The sequence below is a fragment of the Bombus flavifrons genome, chromosome 4 (genome assembly GCF_040668555.2).
Source record: "Bombus flavifrons isolate JBK064 chromosome 4, iyBomFlav1_principal, whole genome shotgun sequence".
Taxonomy (NCBI): domain Eukaryota; kingdom Metazoa; phylum Arthropoda; class Insecta; order Hymenoptera; family Apidae; genus Bombus; species Bombus flavifrons.
Window position 1 is genome coordinate 797,555 of NC_138445.1, and position 22,632 is coordinate 820,186.

The 22,632-nt window shown below is 32.2% G+C and overlaps 1 protein-coding gene and 1 long non-coding RNA gene across 12 annotated transcripts in view; one reads left to right on the forward strand and one right to left on the reverse strand.

Annotated features, from left to right (window-relative positions):
* Nucleotides 1-22,632, reverse strand: part of Tsp26A (Tetraspanin 26A) — a 130,532-nt gene that overhangs the window by 3,507 nt on the left and 104,393 nt on the right. For 5 of the 11 annotated variants that reach the window (XR_011172940.1, XM_069111726.1, XM_069111730.1 and 2 more), the window contains 6 exons: nt 20,730-20,804; nt 18,740-18,838; nt 15,892-16,020; nt 15,336-15,386; nt 11,280-11,390; nt 1,773-1,889 (listed from right to left, as the gene is read on the reverse strand). Coding sequence is in view for 7 of the 11 variants with exons in the window: in XM_069111726.1 (XP_068967827.1) it covers nt 1,773-1,889; nt 11,280-11,390; nt 15,336-15,386; nt 15,892-16,020; nt 18,740-18,838; nt 20,730-20,804 (582 nt within the window). In the remaining 4 variants the exon portion in view is untranslated. Of the gene's footprint in view, nt 1-127; nt 818-1,772; nt 1,890-11,279; nt 11,391-15,335; nt 15,387-15,891; nt 16,021-18,739; nt 18,839-20,729; nt 20,805-22,632 lie in introns of those variants that run through there. The other 6 variants (XR_011172943.1, XR_011172942.1, XR_011172941.1 and 3 more) reach the window with 6 other exon arrangements.
* LOC138179197 (uncharacterized) lies at nt 1,338-4,462 on the forward strand. Its single transcript, XR_011172952.1, has 3 exons — nt 1,338-1,441; nt 1,888-2,047; nt 2,501-4,462. It is a non-coding gene; the product is annotated as an uncharacterized LOC138179197 (long non-coding RNA).

Sequence of the window (22,632 nt, forward strand, 5' to 3'; positions counted from 1 at the left end):
ATTAATCATGCATTTACTTATATAACGAAATTCGGAGATTAATAAAAAGTGGAGTTGATCAATTTGGCTTCTGAGGGGTTTATTTATCAACGAAAAATGTGAGAGAGGTAGAGGTTCATTTTTACAGATGAAATATAAAAATCAAATGATATTTAGATATTATATCAAATACACTTTTAATTTTGTTGAACTTGCCTATAGAAGACAAGGAAAATTGCAAGCAATTCTGTCTTCCTATTTTCTTTGTCTTTCATACAATAAGTTTAACGAAATTCAAGTTAAAATATCTTTTGGACTAGTAATTTTTAGATACAAACACTTTAACAGCTTTTACAAAGGATAAAGAAGCATATAGACTGGTGTGCACAATAATACGTAATTTCATTAAAAAAATAACCTTCGAGTCTTCTAAAAAAAAATTACTTGCAGAAAAGATTTCATCTGTCATTGCATCTGGTCCTCCAAGTGTAACTTTGTCATCTGAAGCTTTTTTATACGACCATTTAATAATGATATTTAGGCGTTTCCTGTGTATTATTTGTAAAATTTCAGGAATTCTGAAATTCGATGAGAATCTAATGATAGTACACGTGTGCTATCTTATTACCAGCGAGCGTGTGAATATTAATCTTTCGGCAGAAATTAACGTAGGTAACAAATTGCTTCCGTTGTTGGTTTCGTGCAACATGTTTTTCCATTTTCAAGCATTTCGATGCGTATACATGCCCAAATATGTATATGCGGTTAATACAAAATATACTTGAATTACAACGCCGATACGTTATAGCAAATCCAATAAATTCATCACATGTACGAACTATAAAGTAAAAAATAGTTTACTTTCAGTTTTCGAAGAATTTTTCAAGATAAGCAATAAAAGAACAACGAAGGAATCGATATTATCAGCGGATCTTTATGTAGTTCCTTATTTTCATGGATTTTTGCACTTTTAAGTTTATCATAAATACATAATAATCCGCAGTTTAGGTACGAGAGTCGTCCAGAAAGTAAAGTCATATAAAACGACGCAATGTGCTTATAGAGGGCCACCTAGCTTCAATCATACGTTGACACAAATCATACCAAATTCCGTGTCTGAATAACTAATATTGTAGAAGTTTCGTTCGTTTAAAATGACGATGGAAATTGAACATCCCGTCGATAACGAAGTACCGTCTGTCGCATTTTTACGCTTTCTGAATGTTGAGGACGTAAAACTGCGTTTACATTGGTCTAGTAACATTGCAGTGATCCAATCCAGCACTGGATCGTAACCGGAATAATGTAAACAGTGTTTTCAGTGCAGTAGAGTGGTACCATTGCAGTAAGTAATCCTGTCAAACGATTGCATGGAAAGTCTACTTTTTCAATCCAGTATTTACCTCATCATAGTAGAGAACACAACATTCCAACGTTAGTGGAATCGTCTTGTATAACGAAGGTAAAAAGCTCGTCTCACGTTACGATAAACATTCAAATAAAAGTGGTGTTTGTATTAAAAAAAAAACACCCAGTACGTATACTAAAGTTACGAATAAAGGAACATTTTTAAAATGCATTTGCATTGTTATTAATACGTCAAAACAGGCATCACTATCTGGACGATTCTCGTATTATATTTGACATTTAACGTTTATCGTAATAATACGGAGTGACGTTATCATAATAAGGTAGTACAATATTATCAATAACACAGATTTGATACAGAAATAACGTGTAATTAATGAATTAAATAGCAAGCATAAAGATATGTTGAAAATAATAAATTATACCTGTGCAAATGCCGTGGTAACCGCCCCAGTGACAATTGCAAGAAGATTTCGTTCCACCCATTCCTCCCCAGCTTGAATACAACCTTTTTCATAAATCACTTTGGCAACTTCATAGTTCTGCAAAACAAAGGCGATTGGCTACTTTGGCTTACCGTTGTGCTCTCGAACCTCGCGAATGTAGTTGTTAGTCCAATGTAATATTTGGTAGAAACAGCGTGAGATGCAGTGAAACGAGAAAATAGACAGGACAGAAAACGAAAGAAATAAATACATATGTATGTACATCGCCAGCCATAAATATATATAATAATATTTAATATGAATAATAATACTCGTTTTTAACCATTTTAAGTTCGTGACGTAATGTGTTCACATAAAGACATTGCAAAAGATATTTGCACATACTCTTTTTTTTCCAATGGAATTCTTTCTATCAGATTCTACATTTCATTTCCACAATTTCAAATTTGTATAAGCATAAAAGAGTTACTACTAAATCAGAAGAAACGTTTATGTACACGTTACATGGTAAACGAAATTATAATATTCATATTATACCTTATTTTCGATATTTTTATTATATTTTAATAATTTACGTTATCATATGATATTTGCATTAACAGCAACATATCATTAAAAATCGTCAAAGTCAATTCAGCTAATACTAAATGGTACGCTTTCCTACGTTTTATATTTTACCTTTCTATCTCGTTATTTCTATTTTATAGCAGAGTTTTAGCCTGCGAATGGTCAGACGGGATTTCGTGAGAATGAGTAATCCAAACGTTCAAGGATAGCTGGCTGCTCGAAGTCACGTAGCTATCGGGTGACACAGGATCGAATTTTCGGAAGACGCGTGGGAGAGTTTAGACGTGACAAGTAATCCGAATACTTTTACCAAAAAAACAGGAATATTGTTTCCAGAGAATCTGGCCACAGCATGTCGGCTAAAATACCTTCTGCTGAATGCATCGTGAATGTCTCGTCTACACTCACAGAGCTGTCCAGCTGGACAAATTGCAAAGTACAAATTAAATAATAAAAAAAATAAAACTCACAGATACTGTCTGTAGATAATAGTCTTCGTACAGTGTCCGCTGCCAGTCATTGGATCATGTATGCAGACTGTCTGCACACGATGTCGTTTGTCTACTGCAGTCTAAAGTCTAAAGTCTAATGAGGGTGCCGGCTACTCGTAATTTTGTATCAGCCGACCTTTTTGCACGACCACAACGGCCCCAGCCCATAATTTCGGGTACCCGCACACCCCTATAGCCTGTCCAACGAGACGAGAAAGTGGACATAAACAAAATGTAATACCTGCAGCCACGGTAATCACACCTAATTAGTGTCTCCGGTTATGTCTCTTTTTTCTCTATTGTGCGCTTAAGGTCACATGCACCTTTCGAGATTATTAGTGACTACGGTGAGGATGATCAGTGGGACAGAGCGTACCTACGTATAATATGTTGTATAAATCAATATCTTTCAGGAAATCTAGAACTTTCTCGCACGAGTCTTCCTTTTGTAACACATTGGACAAATTAGTTGAGTCGTGCTATACTCTTGCAATATCGTATTTAGCACAGATTATTAGGATATATCCGATAGAGTTTAGAATGCCGCGGGTGTCAGATATTTGATTCAGTTTTGGTGATAAAGTTGGAGCGTGTCCAGGTCCGTGTCTTTGAGCAAGGTTGCTATCGCGACTTATGGGGCACATTGTATATTCTGTAATTTGCGGAAGATAAAGCAGAGAACTGTTAAACTATTTCGGAGATTTTTAGTCGAAGACTGTCAGTAGACTGGATTTGTGGGAAATTTGACAATACAATATTGCAGAGAATGCACATAATATGAAGAAATGTATGAAATGTGCAAAGCATAACACTTTCTATAATGCTTGACAGGTAAAACAATTCCCTACTGAGCCTACGCCTTTTTAATTATATTCTCAAAAACATGAATTTGTATAAAAATCCGCAATTAATAGTTGTCATTATAGAAACGATCTTCCTGCGGAAATAAGCCTAGAAGACGGCCTTGGATTTAAGAATTTTGTAAGGATGTCGAAAACTGGTTTTGACATTTTATTACGGAAAGTTGGTCCGAAAATAGAAAGGAAGGCGAGAATTGTTGGCGAACCGGTGGCGAAAGAAAGAAAATCAAAACAACGCCTGGCAGCGTACAGACGATTAAATTGAACTGCATGTTGTCGTTTCCACGTTCTTCCAACATCTGTCCATAGACGTTGTCCCTTATTTTCTATCACAATGGAAACTTGCATTTTACCTGCTGTTATCTCCCGATTTTTCTCGAACAACGTGCACAGATTAACTGCGGAAATATGTCTACGGACAGTTGTATATCAGTGTAGACAAGACTGGAGACGTAAAGGTACGCGTCCACTTGAAGGTAAAACTATCGCGAGCTGCTCTCGAGAGTCACTCACGACAAATGCTATCGAGTGTAACTCGCGATAGATTTACTCTCAAGTGGCCGTGTATCTTCAAAGTACTTCAGAACCTGAGAACATAACGAAGTGAGAGATTGAAGTTGTTGAAAGTGGATCTAGTTAAAAACGATTTTATGATTAGATGCGTGGAATTATTGGATGAGACTTTCAATAAAAAGAAAATGCCATTATGATTAATCATATTGATATTTAAACATGGAAATATCTCTCCATTTGTTGCAGTAAGATATTTAAATCATCCTCTTTTATACAAAGCAACAAATACATGGATAGAATAGCAGGAAACCTGAGCAATTGGTAAGAGACCTGAGTTGTCATAAAAACCATAGAAACGTTGTTAACGCAGATATCTATGTATAAGCTGTAGATCCTGGGTTTTACGTTTATTGTTCAAGTGTAATTTAGGCTTAAGACGATTGAATGTATCCAAAAACTATGATGTATGAATGGAGAAATAAATATATATACAATATACAAGGTGAGTCAGAACACGTGAGAAGTGCGGCAGGGACCGAATCAGCAAGCTAAAATAAGCAGTAAAGTTCACATAAATACATACTCGATATGATCTCGGTGTGGAATCATAGTTTATTTTGTGATACTAAACACTACTTAGATCAACGATTTCCTGCCACATGGATAGGCCATGCTATGCTTATTTCCTGACCAGCTTTCCAGACCTGAATCAATCCGATCATTAATTATGAAAATCAAAAACTCTAAGATCCTTAATAGATGCACCTTGGTATGTTACCAACGAAACAGTACATCGAGACCTTGAGATACCCACAGTTAAAGAAGAAATATCCAAGTTCAGAAACAGATATAATATAAGAGTTAACAACCACCAAAACCCATTAGTTACCCAATTACTTGACACAACGGATCAGATCCGCAGATTAAAAAGACAATACCCTTTAGATTGAAGCATTAGATTCAACTAGAATCAAACATACTATAAACTCTTATAATCCAAGTTACTGTACCACACCAAAATAATTTACTTATAATTCTCAAAGAGAATTGATTGTAAATAGTCCACCAAATATAAGAAAAAATTAGTTATGAAGGCGTTTAAAATCTCTTGTTCATAAAATGTTAATCGACAAGGTTGAAACTCTTTAGGAAACTCAACATGACGACCAAATTCGCTAACGTGTCCGTGTAAGCTGTTCGAACCAGTTGGACAATCTATGATGCGTTTCCATCGAAGCTGGACCTGATCACTTGGAGTAATTTCTCTGAAGGTAGCTAAAAAAGGTGTCACAATGTTCACAACTTACACAACACTGTACAACACGAAACAAATTGTTACGCGAAAATAAGGTCATACGTTTATACTTTTCTTCTCATTTTAGTGTGCCGAATCAGATCCTGCCCTATGTTCCTACATGTTCTAGCTCAGCCTGGATACGCGGATAGAGTCGTGTCAGAATATTAAAACGCGAGGAACGGTATATAAATAATTGTTACGTAAACTTTTCTGCATTAATATTAGGTAGCTAGATATTACGAATATTACGGAGCGTGAAAGAAAAGGAGAGGAGCTGATAAGGAAGTACAAGCCGGCTGTGTAGAACGTCACGTCAGTAGGCAGGCTAAGTAACAAGCCCACTTTATTACACGGCGCCTTACATTTATGTACCTCCCAGAGTTGAAGTAACCACGCAACGCTTTTAGCTGCCTCGTTCGTCCTTCTTCCCTTATTTTCTTTCGCCCCTATCTAACTTGCCGCCTGGTTCCACTGGAATCTTTTTCACTATTTCGCCTCTATTACGATATCGTGATGTTGTGCGACTGCCTCATTAGCAAGGCGTTAGATGCTCCAATTACTTAAAAGTTCTCGTTTGGAACTTGGCGAAGTTGCTCGAGACTGCCAATTTATTCCATCTCACGGTTTCCATAGCGTATTTTTAGAGTTACTCTCGCTCATTCACGCGTATCACTGTCTACTTAAAAAATTAATTAACCGGGTCTAACACGCGAAAACGGAAGAAGGAAATTAATTAAATCAATCTGTGAAACCACAGCGATTCTGTCGTGATTCTGATCTGTCGAATAGACGTAGTGATGACCGTAAGGATATTCCGTGCTGCTAATGCAAATTCGAACATTTCAGTGTATGTACGTGTGAATGTAACAGTAAACCCTGTGTTTGCTAATGTTTGTTTATTCATATACACAGAGTATTCGTTTCGCTTAATAAACATTAATAATTTTAGACGTACACGCGAACAGTAGAGAATTTTATCGCGTTAAGATATGTTACATCATTGATATATTTCTGGAATTTGAATTTAAGGAAATAAGACAATACTTCTAGTTCTGATCGAATTCTTTGATCCTTCCTACTTGACTCTTTCTACAATATCGAGAAGAAACAACTATAATTTTGTATTTGATAAAAATAGGAAACCAGACAAGAAAAAACAACGATATCATCCGAATAAACCGGTTGATTAAGGAAAATATAGTTTAGAAATTACTCTAATGGCTATTACAATATCTTACTGTTATCTATTGAATTATAATATAAAAGAATAAATATTAAACTTGTTTAACAATGAATAAATAGATAAATCATAATATAATTCATAATATATTTTATATGTTATATATATATAATAAATTATAATCTGTTCCAGATATCATGTGACCACATTCACGGTTCATTAAATTTTCTGCATAATCTTGTTTGTTACAAACTAATTTCATAATATTCGCGGGAAATTGCCAATATCCATGCAATTATTCACCACTTTATAGTCGCATTTAATGTATTACTTCATCGATAGTAGTAGTATAGATGATACGTGTCAAGCCTAATTTAACCAGTGCACAATATAGCAATTGCTTGTAGCAGTAAAAAAAAGGGAAAATAATTATTACGCTCATTTGGTGTGACGCCTCTATACAATCTTTTTTTTTAAAAAAAAGAAAAATAAATTTCAATTTGTTTTTTTTTTATTTTCAGAATCTTCTCTTATCCTTGTTTAACGTCTAGTTATTTAACGTTATGAACTTGAGCGTTAAGGGTTTGGATATTTAAGAAATATCATTTTATAGATGTAACATCGGTACTAACTGTCAGAATTCAACAGATATGACTTATGCCAGTATCTGTATAACTGACATCGTACGAGACAACGAGGCAGTTGCGCCTGAAATATGCAGCCGCTTGCCGCTAGCATGACATGTACGTTCCCTCAGACTTTTATTGTATACGCTAAGGAAGGAAACGTAATCTCCCGAATGTCATGATTATACAGCGACTTGGCCATAATTTATTGCGCTGATTATCAGACAAGGGAAACATATATTACATACGTTGGATTTTAAGTTTGCATAAATGGTCCATTTGTTATATCGCCATAGAATATGAGGAAGCTACATGCATTAAATAAGCTGAATATAGATTGGTAAGCAGAGATCAGAAATAACAATTGGTTTTGAGAATTTTTTGAAAAAGCTCATTGGCAAGAAGGTAGTTTTCGTTTAAACAAAAGACTCGAGTCTTGAAGAAATTTGTTTAACAATTAAATGATTAAACAATATTAATTTTCAAGTGGTCCAGTTACGAATAACCATTATAAATGATGCTCAAAAGGATTTTGCTTATCGATGACTATTATCGACGGGAAAATTCCTTTTTGGTTACCGGTAACCATTATCCGTAGAGGAATTTCTTTTCACTCACCAAAAACCATTATAAGTGAGAGAGTTTTTTTGATTACCGATAATCATTATTCGCGAGAGAATTCTTTTCGTCACCAATAACCTAATAATTAGTATTCGCTACGAAACCTTTTTTTGCTCACCAATATCTGTTTTCCGTGACGAATTTTTTTTTCTTATCGATAACCATTGTCTGTGATGGAATTTCCTTTCGGTTACCGATAACCATTGTCGATAACGGAATCTTTTTTCAGCATTTGTGACGTCCACTTTGGTCATTTATAATATTTATACGTAACCAAAATCAGTCAAACTAATCTGCTAATTCTTATGCTGCAACTTTTTCCGTTTCGGTTACGACGAAAGGTACAGATACCCTGTTGGTAAGACAATACGGATCAAATTTATACAGACTCGATCTAAAGTAGAACTTTTGTTAGTGCTTACGCAATATGTCGGGTTTGCAATAATTTTGCTTTCCTCCATAAATTAGTATAGTTTCTGCGATTTTTTAAAATACTCGTTTCCAATCGGTCTCTTTTCTATACCATGTACTATTGTACCTTAATACTTAACAAAATCAGTAGAAAATGATTACGTGTGAAGTATAGAAGCTAGCGTGGTATAATCTTGCAATTGAAACATTATCTTGCATTAGAAGTACTTACCGTTCTAAACGCAAATATACGAACTATAAATGTAAAACACGCTGTTTATCCATTTTACCACGTGCTTATTAAAATTTCCAATGTTCCTACATACTTACTTGTTTTGTTACGTAGCCACGTGTTTAGTTATATTTACTTTTCCAGTACATAGTGATCGTACATATTATTAGAAAAACAGCGGCTATTAAGAGGTATATAAATATATCATAAAACAATGTGCTTCAAGCATATCAAACAAGGAAGGTGAATAAATAACTGAACATACTTAGAACATGGTACACTTTACAGTTACATGCGACACCATGTTTGCAATTCGTTATCTCAACTAAAAATTACATCGTTCAAAAAGTTAAAACTTTCTCTTTCTAATACTTTTCTCAATCGCGTGTCATCGATGATCTTTTCTCAATATTTTTCTGCATAGGAAAAAGCGAGCACTATTTCTATCTTTAGCTTGACATCGGTCGATCATTTTGTTATTTTTCCAAAATGTTTTCATTCTCATTCCTTTATATCCGCTTCTGTGAATATAACAAACTAAAGCATTGTACAGGTCGACGAGTTTTATCCTTTTATGTAAAAAAAAAAAGGAAGAGATTTGTATCGTTTCTAAAATATATGAAAATACGTCAGCCATGTAGCAAGTTTTATCTACGTCTTACGCTACTTTTTCTTTTACAGAAAATCCTAAACTAAGTAAGACTTGAACCCGAATATTTCACTTGCATTATTTATATTATGTTATCCAACGATTCGTTAGAACGTGAATTTCTGATCAGAGTAACATTATACAAACTGAATTTAATAAAAAGCTAGTACGTGCGATTTATAACTTTTGCAATGCTCGCTACGATTCAAAAATATTTGACTACGTGTATTTTATTCGTATTTACTGTGCATCGAATAAACGTATCGGTATTAAATTTTCAATATATATTGGCAATTTTTCACGATATTAAAATAATCTTTTGTTAGAAACATATTTTACTTTAATCCAATAGTGTAATAAAAGCATAAAAAAGTCAAGCTATTTATATAGCGTTTCCTCTGCTTGGTCATACATCGTTTTTTTCAGTCCTTTATCAACTTCATGCCCGCGATATATCATTTTAAAAGTTACATTTCACCGAGCACTTTAATGCGAATTCATCTTTTGCGAGACTTTAAACGTGCCGGGACATAGAAGAAATATTTTCCTCGTATTACACCTATTTCAACTATCGCGAAGACGCGCAAAATAAAATTTGGCGAATTACGCTGTAAATATAAAAAAAGCACGAATTTACGTTATAACGTAATTTTGCTATTCAATTTTTGTCAGACGATAAATCAGACGAATGTTGCATGTCACGATCATTGCATTGCAATCTAAAACTGTCAAATGAAACAATCGGCTTGTTTATAATTTATCAAAATTATTTTTACAACCTGTTTCACTATCGAATTTATTGCTGCTTTGTAAGAGAGTTTATCGAGACTTTCGATTATTCGAGAGTATCGATACTTTGCAATTTCGCTAACAATATCAGTTTAATTACACGAAAGAAACGTATCTAAATATTTGCAGTATCAAAAAAAAAAAAAAAAAAAAAAAAAATAGAGATATCCCATGGTTCAAAATAAGATGAAAATGAAGAATAGCAAAATTGCTAGCTTCGTTTTCGAGAAAATCACATTAGGTTTACGTAATGTGGAACACGTCAACGATATTGTCACTGATAACGACCACAATGATACGGAATTATGTTTATTTTGTGGTGGTAATTACGAAAAGGACAAGAATAGTGAAAGATCGGTGCAACGTATTCGTCGTTTTCATCGGGAACACGACGAATGTACCTCAGGTGCGCGAAAGAAAATTAATATGATGGGATACAAGTTTAAAAAATGGAAGATATTTGCTCACTTGTCCTTTTTCTTTAAATAAATATTCATTCTTCTGAATAAAAATAGAGTGTTTTTTCTAGGTATTTCATATCGGTTACTATCCTTATAGCTCGTCGCATTAGACGTATTTTATTTTGTTTTTCAATTACTTTAACACATTTAAGCTTTTGCATAGTTAACCATTAACGTGTTAATTTCGTTGGAGAAACGTACGTTTCTCTTTTTGGGCAGCTTTAAAAACTGGGTGTTCCATATTACACGCAGTTCTCTACCTTTTCGTGGTACATAAAATCGTAGACGCTTCATACGCAAGAAGTTTTTTTTTTTTTTTTTTATTTAATATTTCACATTCACAATTTGTCCAATTTGGACATTTGGTAGAATTTTTTGGCTGTTTGATTATCACGTGGGTGGCTACCACCAGCGGGGTACCATCTTCGCGTTTGTTAGGTTATGTTCTTTGTGAATACACGAGAAGTTAGCAGTGTAACAATATATAGAAGTCTGTGTTGAAAACTAGTGTAATTAAAATGTAGATAGAGAATAAAATAAAAATTCTATAGAATTAGGATTCTACTTTTACTTCTAACAATTTGTAAATATACATTAGAATTAAGATAGAATAATTCGTAAATATACGGTAGAATAACAATAAAGTAATTAATAGAATAAATAGTTGGTTATCAATATATATGTATACATCGATCGATGTCCAAGCAATCGTAGAAATTGTATAAACGAAAAGAGAAAGTTTAAACTCTTATTTAGCACAGTCAGTGACACGTTTCAACGGCAATGTACCTGTAAGACCATTGTGCTGACAACAGTACCAGCGACAGGTACGAGATTCAATTCTAGCCATTCTTCGCCTGCTCTTAGACAGCCTCTCTCGTATATACTCCTCTCCCCAGTCTGCATTTACCAAGTGCAAACAAAATGATTGAAGAAACCACTATGAAAGTTTCTGCATCGAAGATTTAGGATTACGTTGTCGTGCCTGCGGCATGTTGATAACGCGTACAAACAACGATACCTTGCTTCTACATATGAATAGTACGTCGACCACTGTGCAGTCATCGAATTTCGGAATTCGAACATCGTAATTACGCGCGGTTGTTTAATTCTCTATCTTCTGGTTTTATATTGCGTTGATTGGACTACGTTCAATTTTTTTAATTATACGGAATGGTTCGTAATTGATGGTAGAATTTGGTACGGGGCGATTCTACGAGAAAAAATACGACAAAAATGTAGAATACAATTTTTCTGTACGACGGTCCGTTTCCGAGAAGATCGAGTTTGAAAATATGGCTAATTACGTACTGGACAGGAATAAATAATCGACAGATTAAGTGAGAATAAGTAAAAAATGTAGAACCTGATCAATTTTCAAATCAATATGATCAATATGAAAATATTTAAGTGCATATTTTCGACTTACATTCTCACGTACGATCATACTGTACCCAATTGTACTATTAGTTACGAACCACCTTGTATAAGGATTGTAGTTTCGAATGGCGTCGGTGACCGATCGAGAGAAAAGTGTGAAATATGAAATCTTTATTTTGGCAATTTATGCGTGGTAATTACGTAGAATAGGCGAGGCACTTTACCGACTTCGACGGTGTTGAAATATTATCGACGTTCGGACTATTTTTTTCCCATACGTACGTATATTCTGCTCAAATTTAATTTCCGAGATATTCGTTAAAAATTTCAATTAAATCCAGATTACATTTCATTCTAGAGTAAGCCGCATTTTTTTACAGCCAATTTAATATTGTACAAATAAAGAAGAAAAATCAATAGGTCATAGGTCATAGGTTGGGCTAAATTAATATCCGACCGCCATTAAGCGGCTGCCAACGCTTGCGTAAAATGATTTTCGATGAATCGATTGATGTACAAAATGTTGCACTTCGCTCTGATCTTCGACAGCTCGTAAATGTAACAAATATAGTTACCGTCACTGATAATTTTTGTTCGGTAAACATTTATTCAAAGTAAACTGTTCAATAACACGTAAAATATTAATCATACATTGTTTTATAACCTGAAAATTAAAGACGAGCGATGGTTGCATATATGGGAAAAGATATTCAAAATATCGATAAATATTTGACAATATATTTCAAGATTATCAAAATCGATGAAATGTCTTCTATTTTACACAAGTGCCTTATGCGTTCGAAAGATCTAGAAAGGCTTCGTGAGGTTATTTCCTATTTTCTACGATAAAAGATTTTGGATAGATCTGATTTCCAAACGCAATTTGAAAAATTTCGATTTCTAAATTTGTCGATGGCATCGAACACTTGCCACGAACGTGACTCAACTTGAGAAAGTATGTTATACAGAAGAATAGGAAAGCTATTTTAGAATATAATTAAATTTATAAATAGAACGAATGAACAAATTTATGAAATGTATTTTAAATGTATTTTATTCGTTTTTAGTTTATTTTTCATTTTTGACAGGAACTTTTGGAGGATCTCTTTCTAGTCAAAACACAACTTATAATAAGACGTACACATTTATAATTTATAAAATACAATAACACGAATCAAGAAGAGCGAAATAACTGCTCTCTACTGGCCAAATTATGAAGCTAAATGAACAAGATGAATTGAACATTTCATAATCGCCAGATTTTCATACTGATAACTCGAAAATCGTGTTATTTGAATTGCTTCACTTTCGTCGCAAGTGTGTGATATACCAAGATCAATAGTATGTCCTATCTAGCTGTCAAAACGCTCAAATATCTGGGAAAATACGAGTAGTATGAAAAATGGTTCAGACAAAATTTGTATATCTTTCGAACGTATCGATTGCCGAAACTGAAATTTCATATTTTGAATTCGCTCTTCTTCTCCAAAAATATCTAAAAAATGTACTTCGATTGGCAACCAATGGCAGAACTAAAGAAAACTTAAATTTCAATCGTATGCTAAATATGAAGCATAAATAAATATGCAGCAACTAAAAAGTACAATTTCAAACTATATGACAGATTTATTCTTTGTAGCTAGCTATTATATAAAATTAAGAACCCTAGGAATTTAACAAAACATTTTATGCCCTTGTATCTTACGTAGTTATTATGAAGTTAGAAAGACTTAAAAAGTTGAAGGGCCTCTAAAAAGATGTTAGATAGTATAAGATTCAAAGCAGAAGATAAGACACTTGAAAATAAATCGCGAGAACCTCGTCTGTGATTTCGTTATCTTTGATAAGAAAGGACATCTGCTTTATCGAGGATTGATAATCTTGCAAAACACACAGAATTTATTTTCACAATTCAGTAAATAGCAAACAAACAATTTGTAGAATATCTATTTATGCAAAATGGAAAGCGTAAATTATTTAGCATTGATTTATGAAACGGATAGTTATACAAATTAACTAACAATTCGACGACACAGCGCAGGGACGAGCGAAATGAAAACCACATAGGACAAATGCTTTCCAGCTTTGCTTGAGAACTTCAATGTGTTCTGCATGTTTTTTCAAATTTTTCAATTTTTACGTTTATTATCCCAAAATGTAGCTATTTCAAAATATTAATAAAAAAAGTAACATAAAAGTTGTGAAACTTTGTCTTAGTTTCAAGATTGTTTTATCTCCACTGTCATATTTTATTACAAAACTTCCTTCTTTAATACCGAAGCTTATCTTGTAACTAGACATGGCAGCTACATTTAAAGATTAAAATTAAACTGTCAGCAGTCGAGACAAATGAGAATCAGCAAACGAAAGCGTAAAAACTAGTGTAGTGTTCTGTCCATATTTTAACGAGTATAATAGCTCGTTCAAACCTATTACTTAGTTAATGATAACGTGTAAAATATATGAAAGGCACTGATCAAGAAAAAGCAGAAATGAGAAATTATTTTAAATGCTCGCAGAAAGAATGTAAGTAATGGTTACGGTAAATAAAGTGAAGGTGAAAAAACATGGTTTTAGAATAGATGAATGCAGTAATATAGAGTACAATTAATGGAAATATAATTTTTAAGAGAAGAAACCTTGCAAACACGACAAGTAGAAGTTTTCTTTGGGGGTCGAATGAAACAGCTAACTCTTATAAATAAAAGTCAGTTACTGAGCTTTTAATTTTTCAATAACTTTTTTTCTGTTTTACGTTTACTTTACACGTTAGTACTTTGGTTCTGCTGCAAAAGTTCCCTTATAACAGCCATTTTGTATGGCAAAAGTTGTGTAAGATTATATACATACCTTTTAACAAATATTTCAGAGGAAAGTATGAAAGCTAGAATTATGTTTTAATTAGCATTATTTAAAGAGTTGAAAGCAGAATGAGTATAAGAGAGAAAGCAAGTTGTGATTTTTATAGATACAATTATTTCATTTTACAAACAATAAGATTGAACAAAACAATATGCAGTTAATTATTTATATATATATATATATATATATATATATATATATATATATATATATATATGCTCAGAGTTCAGAGTTTCATTTTAAAAAGAATATTTTGTATTTTCTAAATCGCTTTGAGCGGTTAAGCAGTTTGAGCACTGAAGAGCAGTTTGAAAACATTCAACTTTAACTGTTTCAAAGCAAAATAAATGTCTCGCTTGAACTAAAACTCTCTTGTGCTTCTACAGAACTAAAAGTTTCCTATTTATGCAAAAATGTATGGGATGAAAGTTTCAGTAGATGCACTTCGTTTTACAACTGTTTTTTCAAAACACGACAGTTAAAAAATTACTGTTATTTCATGTTTACTTGGACATTTGAACAGTTTCATTCGATCCCTGCTTTCGTTATAATAATACAACGTTTAGTGTTAAAGGTAATATTGAATTTAAAAAAATTACTTACGTAGCTAGGTTTTCTAACATCATAGCCGCACTGTTTATTTTTTATAATTTCCTGAAAACATCGAAGAAATGATTAGGAGACAATATTCTGAGATATAAACTTACTAATAACATTTTTATTTCAAATACAGTGAAATTTTGTACTTGTTTATACAGGGTGGTTGGTAACTGGTGGTACAATAATAGAATAAAAATTTTTGTTTAAATTTCTTTTTTCTTTTCTTTTTAAATTTTTCCATCGAGACAACGATCTACAGTGAGATCCGTTATAACGAGACGCGATAAAGTGCACGCGTACCGACCAAAAATTCAAAGTCGATTTTCTCGAAAACAAAGCCTCAAACGAAAAATGTTTATTCTATATTTTCGACTTCTTTTTTCGCGTAGAATCACCCCCTTTCCGCTTGCACCACCAGTTACCAACCACCCTGTATATTATAAAACAATCATCACTGCAGTTCACATGCAATTAATTCTTTATTTAACAAAGGTAAGAAATTCTTTTATTGCAAGTGAAGAAAAAATATACTAATGTGAGATAAAAAAAAAAAACTTACATTTGGCTTTCGTTTACAACAGCTAAAAGGCACGCCGCATGCTTCCCTCGAGCCAATGTCGCTCGACGAACAATTGAAATAATTATTGCGATCCCAGTCTTTAGGGCCCTCGATGCCGCAACACTGTAACTGTAAAATACGATTGCGTTAATTGAATTATACTGTAATTTAATTACGTAATTTAATAACACACTATTTCGATTACATATTAATTCAATTACGTTCAATTGTGTTGTAATTCAATTACATAATTTCAATTACGTAATTGAATTGTTTAATAGAATTACAAAATTCGAATTAACGCAATTGAATTACATAATTTCAACTACCGTAATCGAATTATATAATTTGAATTACGCGATTGAATCACAAAATTTGATCGTTACTCGTCGTATTTGCAAAATGTTACTAGTTCTAACTTTATAGTTACAACAACGTTATGCTGAAACATTTTCTCTTAAACGAACATTAATCAATTCAATTAAATCAAATAAATCCGATCAACACGTATTGCTTTCGTTTTTAGCAACTACGTGCCACCAATTTGATGTTCTTTAATTTGTTATGTAGTTCGACAAGTATGTGCAGCGTATCAGTATTTAACATGTTGCTTCGTGTAACAGTACTTTAGTGTCTAGCACTGAATAATACAAAGATGAAAGAAATAGGAATCTCGCCATTATAAATAAAGTCAGTATTAAGGAGGGGAAAAAACAAAAGTGGAAGACATAGTATCAATTTGCTTAGTAGAAAGAGAGAGAGAGAGAAAGAGAACGTGTGAAACTGCTGTTCAAAGAGCTTCGTTAAACTTAAATGCACGTTCTTTCTTCACGCTCAGTGAATTCAATAATTTTCTTCGTATCATTTCGTGAAACTGCGAAACAAAGCGGTGTTTATATCAAAGAATACTTTATAAAAACTGCACTGTGATCGAAATCATGACTTTTATAAAGTATAATAGTGTAGAAAAGTATTTTAATTAAATAAAGATTGAAGATTCGTTTTAATTAACGTCGTAAATATGAGAAATATTGAATCAGTAATTTGGTCTTAATTAGTCAATTAATTAACACATGATTCCCTAACATGTATGATAATTTAACTTGGAATAATTAATTAATTGTAATAATATTATTACTGAAACACTTCATTAATATTAATACAATTATCAGTATTGTATTAAATAAAATTATTTAATTAATGATTCTATTTTAATGAAATTACATTTAGAACGTCAGAAGTATCGAAACAATATATTATACTATTTCAAAAGTTTTGGTTCTTCGTGCAATCGTAACGAAATATACATTTAACTTGAATAATAAAACTCTGCTGCATACTTTTATGCATACAGCGAGTCACAGATGTATTCAATTGTATATATTATACTAAATGTCTTAAAATTCAGACACGACTATCGTGAGTTCGTAATTAATTTAGTAAAATTTCAAACGAATATGAAAATATACAGGGTGGTTGGTAACTGGTGGTGCAAGCGGAAAGGGGGTGATTCTACGCGAAAAAAGAAGTCGAAAATATAGAATAAAAATTTTTCGTTTGAGGCTTTGTTTTCGAGAAAATCGACTTTGAATTTTCGCTCGGTACGCGTGCGGTACGTTATAACGGATCTCACTGTAGATCGTTGTCTCGATGGAAAAATTAAAAAAAAAAAGAAATTAAAAAAAAACTTTTATTTTACCATCAGTTACCAACCACCCTGTATATACAAGTTGCAAGGTATTTATTAGAAGTGCACATTTCGCAGTGCTAAAACTTTAAGTTGGGTTGTCTCCAGAAACTGCTTCGTGACGTTCCTCGCGTACAACTTGCTATTTTCTATTTAATTGTAAGTCACGTAAGCTACGGAACACTATCGACGAATAAATACGTTATATTCGATCTCGTCTTCTCTTAACCGACACCAATACAATATCTTGTCAGGACTATAGGCTTGTTCTATTTGTGCGAGACACCCTGTATTGTAGCTTATAAGGATATTTTAATATCCTCTATAATAAGTCAATATTTCAAGCTTCTCAACATCGTCGTATGTAAGAGACCGTCTAATGTAGACGAGACAACGATCCGTTATAACGAGACGCGATAAAGTGCACGCGTACCGAGCGAAAATTCAAAGTCGATTTTCTCGAAAACAAAGCCTCAAACGAAAAATGTTTATTCTATATTTTCGACTTCTTTTTTCGCGTAGAATCACCCCCTTTCCGCTTGCACCACCAGTTACCAACCACCCTGTATTATTGTAATCGATCGTCTGAAGATGCCTGTAATGTCGAGATACTTGAAACAGTGACAGTAATATTGATCGTCTCAACGCACCTTTACATTTTATAATATCGAAGTACTATGTAGGCATTTCATTAGATGAAAGGAAATGCATCCAGAATAGCGATATGACGGTCTCTCATGGATAGGAATTGAACTAACATAAAGAATAGAGGATTGGAACAGTAGTATAACTATTGACAGGATCTGCGAAACTGAAGCGACATAGCAACGTTTCTATTGAAATCTCACGTTGCTTGTCAAAACGTCAATCAATAAATTCTATCAATTAAATTAACTAATTAATACAGTTATTTAATCAACTTTAGTTAACTAACTAATTAACACAATTAATCGTAGTATATGTACCGGTTATGAAGACAGTAAATTGTATTAATCTAAATATTAATGAATTAATTGTACTGATTAATTGTATCGATAGATCTGTATTAATAAATGAAATTAGTTCATTGATTATTACATTAATAGAATTTATATGCTGTTTTTAATGTAATAGAAAACGTATTCCCTTATCTAATTGGACAAATAACGATATGACACGTACCCAATCCTCTTGAATCCAATCGATGAGATTCTGCTGATCAGGATCTTCTCTATAGTGAATGATGAACGCTTGGAAACCGCCAGTGGCTTGTGATTTTATCTGTACACCGAATCAACGTATTAATTCTGTGTTTTGCAATAAATTACAGTCGATAAAATGAATCCAAACACGATATGAACGGTATGTTGAGTCTTCGGTTAATTTATACCATATCAAAATTTTCAGGAAAATTAAACCTTTTTATCCTTCTAATTACTGACTTACGTGAATAATCATTTGTACATTCCTCTGTGAGAATAGAAATTTCGTATGAACTATCGAATACGAATATGCGCGATAGGCAGAATTTCAACTGTTACAAGTAGAAGGTACACTTGAAATTAACATAGGAACAGCGAGTACATGAACTCAAAACTCAAACTTTGCGTGTTATGTGCTTAGTACGTTCTGTAGTACCAAAACGAAACTTATTTTTAGAGAGTCATTTAAATTGTTAGCAACGCCAAAAAATGTTAATTATGTCTTGATAATTAAAATATTGAGCTTTTGTTTACTCTTTTGATTTGTACGAATATAAAGCGCCAAATACTTCCGCTATAAATATAATCTATATCACGAATAATAAATAATGAATAATTAGTAGTAAGTGGGAAATAATAAATAATAATCTACACCGTAAATTAAACATGCAAATATTAATGAAATGCCACAATTAGGAAAAGCTGTTATTAATTGCAGAAGTTGTTTTTTGAGCTATATATAGGTATAATATTGAGTTATATTTTTTGTTTATCAAAAACAATTCACAGAGATTGAAACAACATTATAAAAAGGGCATATCAAACGAAGATTCTTTTACCATATACTTCAAACAAACTTTTAAATTTGCATATTATTTTCCCAATGGAACTAACGTACTGCAGTTATTGTAGATATCCAGAAAGAATGGTAAAAATAAATCTTTCACAGAGGGGAAGCAATATTTAAAGTACATAAAATTTATTTCCTTTTTATCGTCCATAACTCTGACTGTAAATTACGTTTACACGTATTCCATGTAATATAGATATGCAGATATTTACTTATTGACTTATTCCACTGGAGATCATCAAGTAGCGAAGAGAGATTTTAAAGTTGTACAATATAAAGTCATCGTTAAGTTAAATTACTTGTTTCGACGTATAGTTAAAAACAGTTCGAATACAAATGTGTTTCGAATTCATTTTACGATCCGTACAACAAACAGAATTCCAAGTTTCGTGCAAACTTGTTTAAACAAAAACCTAGATGAAAATATCAGACCTAAGTATGTATGACATTTTCGTCTTATTCTTGGTTACAAAATACATTGGTAAAGTTACTATAAAAGTTTATGCGACAGTTTATATAATAAATGAGTCGTGCCAAGAATATATAGGAAACTATTCATCATCCTGCACCAAATGATATTAATATAATTTTATGTACACGAGAAAAATATTTACGAAGCTTTTATAAATATGAAACTTATCAAGTTCGCTCGCGGAGAAATTTCTTTGATTTAAAGGACGTAGCAACAAATAATTCCCAAATACTTACGACAGAGAAAAATAATACTTACGAAGCTTTTATAAATATGAAATTTATCAAGTTCGCTCGCGGAGAAATTTCTTTGATTTAAAGGACGTAGCAACAAATAATTCCCAAATACTTACGAAAGAGAAAAATATTTACGAAGCTTTTATAAATATGAAACTTATCAAGTTCGCTCGCGGAGAAATTTCTTTGATTTAAAGGACGTAGCAACAAATAATTTCCAAATACTTACGAAAGAGAAAAATAATACTTACGAAGCTTTTATAAATATGAAATTTATCAAGTTCGCTCGCGGAGAAATTTCTTTAATTTAAAGGACGTAACAACAAATAATTCCCAATTATAATCTCATTGTGTACATCGACACAACTAGAGATTATCGCGAGAATATTAATAGATTTTTGATAAAACTCACCCAGTCCTTGAAGACAAATCCTAAGACACCGGCTGCCATCTCCATTAACAATAATAACGCCAGAAATATCGCATACTGGAACAGATTCATATAAAATAACGTTGTAATGAACTTCAATCTTTCAGAATGTAAAATCATGCATTTGATATCATAAAACAAGTGTAAGCATAATTTTATGGATTATTAGAATAATTTTTATAATTTTAGTAGAATTATGTATCAAAGAATTTACTTCTGTAAAATCTTTATCGATCTCCCAATTTGAAAATGAGTATAAAATAACAGGTTTCACATTCTCGAAAAAATTATCAATTATTTGAATTTAAAAAATACGGAGAAAAATACAAAAAACAAAATACAAAAATACAAAAAATACAAAAGTTAATACCTTAAAATGTTATTTAAGCAATTGTTATATAAGCAGAAAAAATATCGTAAGTAAACATCGTCAATTAATAAAATAATGCTAATAATCGTAGTAATTATTTAGACTTTAATCTCACCATTCCTGCTAATTGCATTTTAATCCTTTAATTGTTCAATCTGTGTTAAATAATTTAATATTGTTACATCGACTGTAACTCGAAAGTTCGTTAAGAAATAAAAACGTACGTAAGTTTATATGTGAAGTACTTAAAGTACTCATCGTGTAATTACATCGTTCTGCAGCAATTGTGAGGCAAACGCATGATAAAACACGTAAAAAAGTGTGTTGCACGTTATTATACTTCACGCGAAATTCTCACTGTTACGCATTTTGTTACAGCTGAATAATGTAACGAAGTAACATTTACTTGAAATTAAACTCTAAATGCTTTAAATACAAAAGAAACGCTTCAAAGAATAGTAGCAGTTATCTGAATTAAATGTTTCCTCCAATTATACTTATTAACTGTATACATAATATACATTAACTTTATTGACCTTTTCGGTAAAATTATCTATTGTTTATATTTATTTATTTGATTATTACTATACCAAAATGCACAGATTATAATTTATCCGATAGCTGTTACGATATAATCACGACATTATACCTGTACAATCATGCGCTGTGCATAATAACATTATGAATCAAATATTTATCATAGCAAAGAAGATAATGTTAATAGCACTGTTATTTGTTTAACCATAGGATATTCTGTACTGCATATCTGATAATTGCAAACCATTTTCACGTTAGTGTGTATTAAGTACAAATAAATTCAATTACCATTACGAATCAATAAAAAATATGCAACACAATATTTTTGAAATTTCAAGTCACAAAGTATTTTTAATTTGTAAATTATTGAATTTATATAGTATACATTAACGGATAATATACACTATGTGCAGACAATTTTTAATCACCAAGATACAATGTTGGCATTTATTGTCAACGTCCTTTAATTTTGCGCTTTATGAAAAAAACGGGCAACGAGGAAACATTTCCTTTATGAGGAAACTTGAAAGCCGATTCTTTAGTTTCGTGGTAACAAAGAGAGCAACCGAAGTGCTCTTTTGACTTTTTAAGAAAACTTTGCCAGTTCGTAGAACTCCTAAGATGACAATGAGTACTCTTATATCCTCTTTTATGGACGTAGACGACGAACATAATTCCCTACAAGTGTGTATAAGTAATTCATGATTAAAATTAAACCGTTTCTTACATTGAGTAGTAGAAATTTTTGAGATAACAATAATCATGATACAGAAATTTGTCCAGCATTCTACAATTAAAAATAAATTTATGTCCTTGTTTTTCCCTGTTATTGGTATTCATTTTTTCACACTGGTTACAATAATGTCATTTACACTAGTCATAGTAATATTATTTGTAGAAATCACATGAATTTTTAATACCAAATGTATTTTTTCTTACATCTTTAGTTAAACGATAACTATCAATTCTTTGTGTAAT